This window comes from Cucurbita pepo, chromosome LG09 (genome assembly GCF_002806865.2).
Source record: "Cucurbita pepo subsp. pepo cultivar mu-cu-16 chromosome LG09, ASM280686v2, whole genome shotgun sequence".
Taxonomy (NCBI): Eukaryota; Viridiplantae; Streptophyta; class Magnoliopsida; order Cucurbitales; family Cucurbitaceae; genus Cucurbita; species Cucurbita pepo.
In genome coordinates this window covers 2,356,682-2,367,351 of record NC_036646.1, presented here as the reverse complement: position 1 = coordinate 2,367,351, position 10,670 = coordinate 2,356,682, and the positions used below count along the sequence as shown (strand labels likewise).

Below are 10,670 nucleotides of genomic sequence, written 5' to 3'. Positions count from 1 at the left end.
AACAATCCAATCCCATTGCCAACAGATATTGTCCGTTTTGGCTCGTTACATATCGTCGTCAACCTCATGATTTAAAACGCATCTTCTAGGTAGAGGTTTCCACACACTTATAAGGAATGTTTCGTTCCCTTCTCCAACCGATGTAGGATCTCACAATCTACTCCCTCGGAGGCCAGCGTCTTCGTTCCTCTCTTCAATCGATGTGGGATCTAACAGAGTATAACTTAATTAGGTAGAAGAGAGGGCGAGAAGAAAGATCTAAAAAGTGCAAATTAAAACAATATAAGACTGGATTTTAAACTCTAAACTAAAAGTATAAAACAGGTTCGGTTCGACTGAACCAAATTTACTTTCCTTGAACTTAAAAAACCAAACCGACTGGTTCTAAAAAAAAAACGACCCAACTCAAACCAATAATTTATCTAACCCAACCCAATTTTGGTTTTGGTCGGTTTGGTCGGGTTTTTTTTTCACGCGTATATAACGTAAAAAAACAAACTTTATCGAATACATAAATTTGCCACATGGATTACATGCCGTACATAATACAATTCAACTTTGCTAAATACAGCAAACAACCACGGAGATTTCATGTCGACTTCACTAACGACATAAAAACAGCTACAAAGATTACATGCCGAGGAGATTTCTTTTTAACGGTTACAAAAATCATAAAGGATATTCAACGTCTTTATAAGGGTCTGTTTGCATGACGAAAAAAAACAAAATTTTAAAATGGCAAGTATACTCGATATAAAAATTATAATTTTTTTAATATAACAAAATTAGATACAAAAAATTATATAAAATAAAAAATGGTAAAATGGTTATTAAAAGAATAATTTAAATAATGTAAATCAAATTTCAATTAAAAAAAAAAAAAAAAGCAAAGTTTTAAAAAATAAATAAAAAGATTAAAATAAAAAAATAAATAAATAAAGAGAAAGTAATAGGAATAATTTAGGCCGCTCTCCTTTAATGTACATTCAAAGCTTGTAAGCCATCCGAGTTAAAAAGCAGATTTGGCCAATCCTTGTCCCTGCTTTATTAACGTGATATTCGGATTTGGTAATACTTTTTAATTATACAATTAAATTACCAAAAAAAGAAAATTGCAAATTAATAATAATAATAATAATAAAGCAAATGAAAATATCTCAATATTATATGAAACGCACAGCTTAATGGTTCTTTCAAAATTAAATTTCTGCCGTCTAGTTAGGAACCCATTTATTAAAAATAAAAAAATAAAAAATAAAAAAACCGGTTGAAGGTTGAAGGTGAATCCATGTCCGTCCAACGCAGTTATTATCCGTTTTGACTCATTATATATCGTCTTTCGCCTCACAATTTTAAAATTCGTCTACTAAGATGAGGTTTTCACATCCTTATAAGGAATTATTCGTTCCCCTCTCCAACCGATGTGAAATTTCACAATCCACCCTCAATAGACACCACTGTCCTCGCCGGCACAGCGCCTGGTGTCTGACTCTAATATCATTTGTAACCGCCTAAATTCACCGCGAGCAGATATTGTTCGCTTTGGCCCATTACGTGTTGTCATCAGACTTACAGTTTTAAAATGCATCTGCTAGGGAGAGATTTACATTTGTAAAAAATGTTTCGTTCCCCTCTTTAACTGTGGAATCTCATAAAATATATATGATGTTCAAATTTAATTTTTATATTTTTTAAATACGAATTTTATTTTAGTTCATAGACTTTTAAATATTTAAATTTAAAGTCGGTTTAAATTATCCGTTAATTTAGACACTTTTAATACAATATTTTCAATTAAAATTGTTATTAAAATTATTTTGAATATTTTTTCTCTGAAATGATTCTATTATTTATAAATTTTTTTTCACAGTGGTAGTATTTTTAATTATCCACGGTAAAATCAACATAATATTTTAAAAATTCATTTTTAAGGCCTTTTTATTTATTAATATATTTTCTGAAATTTAATCCAATACAATTAAATGTCAATATTAATTATTTTCCAAAAATATTTTTTATAAATTAGTCAAAAAGGTTAAAAAAAAAAGCCTATGCCACTTTTAAATAGAATAATGTCAATCAAAAACTTACTTTTTGATGGAAAAAATTATCTTATCCTGTTGCTGTCTCAGTTAATGTCATTTTTTTAATGTATTTAGAGAACAATAAATGACGATCACAATTTTTTACTTTAATTATTATTCACCAAATTTACAACTTTTACTTTTGAATATTCACATAAATAAAATATTTTTTTACCAAATAAATTGGAGTGAAATTGAAGTTTTATTTAATAATATCTATTTATTACTTTAGGCTAAAAACTTTTATTTTATTTTTTATTTTAGTTTATTAATTTTGAATAGGTTGTAACTGAGGTCGTTGTCGTTCACTTTTTCACGACATCATCGAATGAAAAACAAAACATTACTTTTTTTTTGGTCATTTAATTTTGACAAAGATAAATGTACGTAGACAACTAGTCGTTGAAACGAAGCCAGTAATTAGGTCAAATGTTAGATATTGTTGCAAATTAAAATTTTCTCGAGCATAATGTTCTGAAATAAATCTATAAAATATTGTTAATATATATTTTGGTATTTGATAATAGGAATAATTATATGTTTGGCAATAGGATGTGACATATATTAGTTCGATGAATCAATCAATAAGGCATGTGATATAAGAAATGCATCACTCCAGGAATCCATATTCGACAAGTGTTTCTCGGGAAGTTAGCTTCGTTGCAAGCACTGAAAGAATCCTTTCGAGATTTTTGTATAGAAATTCACAGGATCTATAGATCGATGCTCTTCTAGCAATATGCCTCGAAGGAATCTGACAATGCAACATTTTGAGCTTTGATGGGAACGATCCCGAGTTGTGGTGAACTCTTTCTTGTGATGTGGCGTAGAAAGGAATTGAGCAATAAGGTAGGTGTAATGGTGGCCCGTTACGTATCGCCATCATCCTCACTATTTTAAATCGCATCTATTAGGGAGAGGTTTCCATATCTTTATAAGAAATGTTTCGTTTTCCTCTCCAATCGATGTGTAATCTCACAATCCACCCCCCTTAGGGCCCAACATTCTCGTTGGCACACTGCTCGGTGTCTGACTCTAAAACCATTTGTAATAGCCCAAACACACCGTTATTAGATATTGTCCGCTTTAGTCCGTTACGTATCACCGTCAGTCTCAGTTTTAAAACACGTATGTTAGGGAGAGAGATTTCTGCACCTTTATAAGAAATGTTTTGTCCTCCTCTTCAATCGATGTGGGATCACACAACCCACCCCCCTTGGGGTCCAATGTCCTCGTTGGCACACCGCTCGGTGTCTGACTCTAAAACCATTTGTAATAGCCCAAACACACTGTTAGTAGATATTATCCGCTTTAGCCCATTACGTATCGCCATTAGTCTCATAGTTTTAAAACGCGTCTGTTAGGGAGAGAGATTTCTGCAACTTTATAAGAAATCGTTAGTAGATATTGTCTGCATTAACCCGTTACGTATCACCGTCAGTCTCATAGTTTTAAAACGCGTCTGTCAAGGAGAGAAGTTTCCACATCTTTATAAGAAATGTTTTGTTCTCCTCTCTAATCGATATAAGATCTTACAGTAGGATTAATTGATCTCGATAACGAGCATTGTTCACTAACTATTGAATACGATAATGTGAAAGTAATTTGAAACATTAACAGTAAAGTTGAAAGATATCTATAACCTAAAATCAATTACGAACGAGGTCTCTTCTCGATTTCGACGGTGAATGTGAAACATTAGCCGATCACAAAACAGTGTCGCTAACGAGATTTTTATTTTTTAAATTTTCCAAAAAAAAATGAAGAAAATAAAAACATCACTTAATTGGACGGCTTTTAGCGACGATGTAACTATGGTTTTGTCCGCACCGAATACCCACCCAATATGTTCAACGTATTGGGACCAAAGCATGTGTAAATCATGTTAAACTCGTTACTTAATTTCCATTTTTATCAGAGGACCATTCTAATACGCTGAACGCGTTCATAAACCTAAGCTTATTTTTTTAATTTATTATTGCCTTTCAAATTATTATTATTATTATTATTATTATTATTATTATTAACACTTTCATAACCCTTTGGTCCTTTCCCGCCTCATTTTATTATTATTTAATAATTTCTTTCGTTTTAACTTTACCGTTAATTATTATTTATCTGTTAAAATTTTCTAATATATTTAAAATAGAAAGTATTTGACTTTTATAAATTATATTTAAATTCTATTCGATAAATAACCGAATGAGAAATTGAATATATAACCGAATTTAGAGATATATATTTTCTAATATATGTAAAATTGAAAGTATTTGACTTTTATGAATCATATTAAATATTACTCGATAAATAAGATAATACGAAATTGAATTTATGACCGAATTTAGAGGTATATACTTTCTTATATTTAAAATCGAAAGTATTTAATTTTACTCGATAAATAACCAAATGAGAAATTGAATTTATGACCGAATTTAGAAATATACACGTTTGACTATTTTCTGGATATAAAGTGTATTTAGATTCTAGTCCATTGAATTTGTGTACGGCTTTGTGTCAAATTAAATTAACGTTAATATCAATCCTTTTATAATCAAATTGTTCAAAGAAACTACCCGAGTCAACGAGATAGTCAGAATTAAGTTACTAAACGACTTTAAAATTTATTATTCATCACTAATTAACGTGGGATCCCACAATCTACCTCCCTTGGGTGCCAGCGTCCTCGCTGGCACACGACCCAGTGTTTGGCTCTGATATCATTTGTAACAATCTAAGCCCACCCACAACTAACCCAGTGTCTGACTCTGATATCATTTGTAACAATCTAAGCCCATCCACAACTAACAGATATTGCCATTTTTGGTCTTTTCTTGCTGGGCTTCTCCTCAATATTTTTAAAACCCGTATACTAGAGGAGATTTCCACACCCTTATAAGGAATGTTTTGTTGTCCTCTCGAACCAATGTAGGATCTCACAGTTGACCGATTGAAAGAAACAAAACTGAAGGCTAAAAACTATTTCAACCAAACCTTATCTCGAAGAAAATTAAACTAATTGATGCATTTTGTTCATATAGGTTAATTTGACTCGGTTTAGTCAATTTCATTAGATTTTAATTTTTTTTAGTTCAATAAAAAATTTAAATCTTGGTCGGTATACGTCTTTAACTAAATGATGTTCACGTTGACTTTAAAAAAATTTCATCGTAACCTACGTGAAAAAATAGTTATAAAGAAAGGAATAATCTTTTATTTCTTTTTTACAAGTATTTTTATTCATTAGTTGTATTCCCTACAAGGGTTGTACTCTTATCACCAAGGTGTAATTTTTACCATTTTCAAATATTTTTCTATAAATTCAAATAATGCACTAAGTATATGGTAGGCTAATAATAATTATTCCAAATTTAATACAAACGAATTTTTCGATTCACCCGTTTAAATTTTCCGAAAAATACATTTTATTTTATTATTCAATTTAATTATAAATGGTCGGTTTAATACCAAAAAATTTCATTAAAAACCGCATTTAACTATCAAGGGTAAGTGAATTTTCATCGCAATATTATAAATAATTTTTGTTTAATAAATTCTTTAACATTTTAAAATTTTTGTGAAATTTGTATTCTATATCTAATTTAATATATAAAAAAATTATTAAATATAAAATTAAAAGACATTTTTAAAGCTTATTTTATAAAATAATTAAAAAAAAACAATAAATTAAAATTTAATCTTAATAGAATTTGTGTATATTAGAGTGGACCGGAACGAACCGGATCGAACCGAGAAAGAACCGGTTCAGCATCAGAACCGAGAAAAAGCCGCTAACGCTGACTCCAATGACCGAATCAGAAGTGAAGTATTTTTTTTTTCTTACTTTTAATTAAACGTCCCTGGACCATCTCTCTTTCTTCTCTCTCTATCTCTCTCCTGGAAACTCAAGCTACCAACGTAACTCTCTCTCCCCCTTCCTCTTTCCATCAGCATTTGGCATTTGATCCACCAAGAAACTCTACCGGAGTACGGAGTAGCTGATGGGAGGTAATTACAGAATAACAAGCATTGGATCGGTGAGGATATTGGTGAAAGAGGTAATTCGAATTCATCTTTGACTGACTCTCTCTCATCTTCTGTGCTTATGGACGCAAGAATATCAGAATTAGGGCTCAAATTGAGGCCTCATTATTTCAAATTGTATGTTTCTGTTATTTGTTTGGATGATTCTGTCGAAGCTCTGCTAATTTCTGTAATTCTTCGGTGTTCTATTAATTTTCTTCTTCTTTCTCTTATTGAAGATTTTGAGTCATTGATATGAACTTAAAGAACTTGATATTTTATGGAACTAGATTTGTTATGTCATTTACGATTTCGATTCCTTTTGAAATAATCGAAGTAAATGCTTTGGAGGAGGTTGATCCAGAGCTCAGTTTTACGTTTTTCAGGGGATTTGTCCTGTAAATTTGATTCTGTAAAGAAAATAATTGTACAATTGGAAGGAATTGAAGCTGAAATTGATAACTAGACAAATTTTAAGGTGCATATCTCTAATGAATTGCTCTGTTGATTCTGAGTATAAAGTCTTGCTTCATCGGTGCTTTCTAACTCGTTGAACACTGAAATGAATTATTTATGGAGTTCTAATCTTCTACTCCGCTTCAAATGTGCGTGAAATTGTTCTGTTACTGTTCTCTGTATCTAGAGGATTGTTGATACTATTATTTCATTTCCAATTTCTTTTGAATTTATCTCATCTATGACTTTATTCGAGGTGCGGTTAAAGGCATTAATGCCGACTATTCTTGAATGCTAGCTTGTTTAAGTCAAGATTAACCGTAGAATTTGCCTTCTCTTCCAATTTTAAACAAATCGGTTCAAAATTTTATGTTCTTTTTTGTGTAGATTTAACGTGCCAAAGCTTTGGACAAATCTGCGACATGAACCTATCTGTATAATTTATATTCTCTCTCTGGTAAGAATAACTGCAGTAGTGAACTGTCTGGAAGATTAAACGTTGTTGAGCTGCTGCTGCTGCCTCTTTTCGTTCTTTCTTAATTTTTCTTTTCTCAATGGATTTGGCCTAAATTATAAAAACTGATTTTAGTATAAAACGAGTTACTAATAGGAAGAAATTTCCATTTCCATGTTTTTATCTACAATATGATCATGTATTTCTACATGAAAATGGTGAAAATATGATCTGCCACCGCAAGTTTGAATTTAACCGTCGGCTCCTGAACTACGATTACGTTTAAGTTATGGTTTCTTCAGAATGTGTTTTATCGCCATCATTTCATTCCAAACAAGATCTATAATTTGCTTTTCATTGACGTTATGCCTGAATTGTGCTTTGTTTTAACAGCTTGGCGCCAAGCAGTTAGGAGAATTGGCTTGATGTTCGTTGCATGCGTTTAACAGCACTGAACATGAATTCTCAAGCTAACAGCAGTGGGGAATTCTATGCCGGAAATTTATTGGTTAGAAATCAAAATCTTTATCCAGAATCGAAACCATCTAGTAACAATAGCTACGCCCAACATCGCCCATGTAAGTCCACGAATTATCTAGCAATTGTTTTACACGATCAGCCTCTTTGTAGTTATTGCAAATAATATGAATATTGAGTAAATTACTAATTGATGCTTTAATATAATCATAAACCCTTAAGAAAAGAAAATATTGATCTTAATCGTTACTTTAGACGGAGTTATTCTCAAAATTTTCCGTAACCAAATGAAAGTTTACTGTAGTTAGCTGAAATTGCATTGGGTAGTGTAACTATTATATATGTACGGTGCCGTGCGGTTAGAACAGAGCGAACTGTTCTTTTGCCTTTTACTATTATCATGAATAGATTTTCTTTCCCGTTGCTTCTTATTTCACTACTAATTTTGATGAGTGATGAAATGGTGGTCTGTGAATTTTACAGATGGACTCCCCATGTATCAATCCAGTTATAACTTGAACCCAGCATCAACGACACAAACCAACTCAATGTCAACGTTTAACAACTCAGTCCATCCTCCACCGGTCTCCTCGCATCTGGAAAATGCTGCATTTGATTATGTCCCCACACCATCTTTTCTTGTAAGAAATGAAAGCTCAAGTTTCAGAAAGGACGGCGGGGACGATTTCATCAGAATGCTTCAAGATGAAACACCCCGTCAACACTGTGACGAACTTCTACAAAGCATTGTGGAATCATCATGTGTTGGAAATTCTACTCCATTTAAGGGAATGAGGGACTTTGGGAATCATAGAGATCTTGGGATCGATCTCAACAGGACACCAGATCAGAGACCAGCAAAAAGAAGACAGCATACGCCCATGGTATACACAGAAAAGTTTACTGATTTACTTAATCTTCCATTGGATGAAAGTTTAAGACTTTACGAGGAGACACAGGAGAATTTTGTCACAGTTCCACTTGATGAAGCAACTCAGAAACGTCATGATGAACTCTTGAAGGATCTCACAGATACATTATCTGCATCCGTTTCTGAACCAACCCCAGCGAAGGAAGTGGAGAAGGGCAGCGCTCAAGCAGTTGATCTTAACAAGGCCCCAGAGTTGAAGACGCCTAAGCGGAGAAAACATAGGCCCAAGGTTATAAAGGAAGAAAAACCCAAGAAGTCTCCTAAACCTGTGACACCGAAGATTCCCAAGGAGACCCCAACAGGGAAGAGAAAGTATGTACGGAAGAAGAACATCAACAAAGAAGCAGCTACTCCACCTGCGAATATTGTGGAGATTAAAGATTCGAGCACCGCAACTAAAACAAAATCTTGCCGGAGAGTAATACATTTTGAGATGGAAAAAACTGGAGATGAGGAACCCGAAAAGAAACCAGATGAGAAACATATGCAAGAGGAGAACATGGGGAACCTTTGCTTCACCACGAGACCAAACGTTCCAGATTTCTGCTCCCAAACTAATGGTGTTGGTGGAACAATTCCAGGTGTTCATATCAGTCAGCGACTGGGCACAATGGCTGAGAATGTGCGACCAACAACACAGAGTAACCTTTCTCACATGAGTCACATGACGACCCCTCTCACATCACAATCCGAAAGGGAGGCAGCTGGAGGCCTATTGAACAAATTAGCAAGCAACACAGCAGGAGATTTGATCAATGTTCGTAGAATTTTAGACCAAGGAAAAGCAGATCGATATCAAAATGGATTCAGCAGTGGATTCACTCCTGTTCAGCAACAAAACCATAATTATTATAAGGAGCTGATGGGGATGAACTCTGAATATTCTCAAACAGTTCCAAATCATCAGTTCAATATCAATGAACCAAGGGGCTTAAAGAGAGGCCGTCCGCCTGCAACTCAGCCAACACAGTCGTGCTCGATAGCTACACTGGACTCTTCAGTGTTGAGTCAAGGGGTGTCACAAACGGGTGAGTTCTATAGACAAAGCAGCAGTGTAAACATAGGATCCTTGGAAATTCCTGCGAAGAAATTTGAATCTGGACTCTATGCAACCCTCTACAAAAGATATTCTACTATCCAAGCAAATGAGGGTTGCTCAAGCCACCTCAATACAAGTGGTCGCAATCCTATCAATTCTGGTGGATTTACTGCAGAAATGAGGCAAGCCATGCTAAATGGTCATATTAGAAGTGAACAAAGCACCAATAGACAAAATAACTGGACTAAAGAAATCATCGGTGAAAGGCCTATTCCCTCAATCGTCCATGAGAACAATTTTCAGAGGCAACAATTCTCACAAAATCTGCATCCACAATTCGATAGGACATGTGGCACAACTGGGTCGAATAAGGTTACTAGCTATCGCTCATTGATTACTGGTGACAAATGTAACGTGCCCCAACCATTTCCGCATCCGAAAGCCTCAGATCAACGGTATGCACAGGCTTATCAACCCATGATATCAGGTTCGCTAGCAACAAATCAAGTACAAAAACAAGGGTACTCGTTTAGCTTCCACCAAGTTCCTGACAAAAAAACAGGCAAGTATACTTAAATTCTTTAAATGAGGAACTAGATCTTGCTGTGAAGTACTAACTATAACCTCTTGATATTGATGTAGGTGTACTAGAAAATGAGATCATACGCAAAATGAAGGGTCTCAAGCTTAACGACGATAAAGGAACCACGAGGACAGAGCAAAATGCTATTGTTCCATATAAAGGAAATGGTGCAGTAGTTCCATATGTGGAGTCTGAACATTTAAGAAAACGAAAGACACGACCAAAAGTTGACCTTGACCCGGAGACGGAGAGAATATGGAATTTATTAATGGGGAAGGAAGGAAGCGAAGGCATTGAAAATCATGAGAAAGGCAAGGAGAAATGGTGGGAAGAGGAACGGAAAGTTTTTCGTGGTCGTGCTGATTCGTTCATTGCGAGGATGCATCTAGTGCAAGGTTTATTTCTTATATCTAACTGAGGAAATTTCTATTTTATTTAAATGTCAGATTTAAAAGAAAACTAAAATGAACATTTCAAAATAAGGGTTTACAAAATATTTACTTTTAACAATTCTCAAATCCATATTTCAAAAGTTCCTTTTTTTTTTTTTTTTTTTCCTTCTTTCTTTCTTTAAACAGAATGCACAGTTCAAATTAATCAGGACAAACCCGAAACTGTTCAGTTTT

General features: G+C 33.8%; 1 protein-coding gene across 2 annotated transcripts in view; it reads left to right on the top strand.

Annotated features, from left to right (window-relative positions):
• The first annotated feature begins 5,943 nt into the window (after window positions 1–5,943).
• LOC111802719 (transcriptional activator DEMETER-like) overlaps window positions 5,944–10,670 on the top strand; it is a 14,582-nt gene continuing 9,855 nt past the window's right edge. The window contains exons 1-5 of one of the 2 annotated variants that reach the window (XM_023687185.1): window positions 5,944–6,139; window positions 6,948–7,017; window positions 7,408–7,592; window positions 7,975–10,023; window positions 10,104–10,439. In XM_023687185.1, the coding sequence (XP_023542953.1) occupies window positions 7,451–7,592; window positions 7,975–10,023; window positions 10,104–10,439 (2,527 nt within the window). In that variant the 5' untranslated portion in view covers window positions 5,944–6,139; window positions 6,948–7,017; window positions 7,408–7,450. The remainder of the gene's footprint in view (window positions 6,140–6,947; window positions 7,018–7,407; window positions 7,593–7,974; window positions 10,024–10,103; window positions 10,440–10,670) is intronic. The other variant, XM_023687186.1, reaches the window with a different exon arrangement.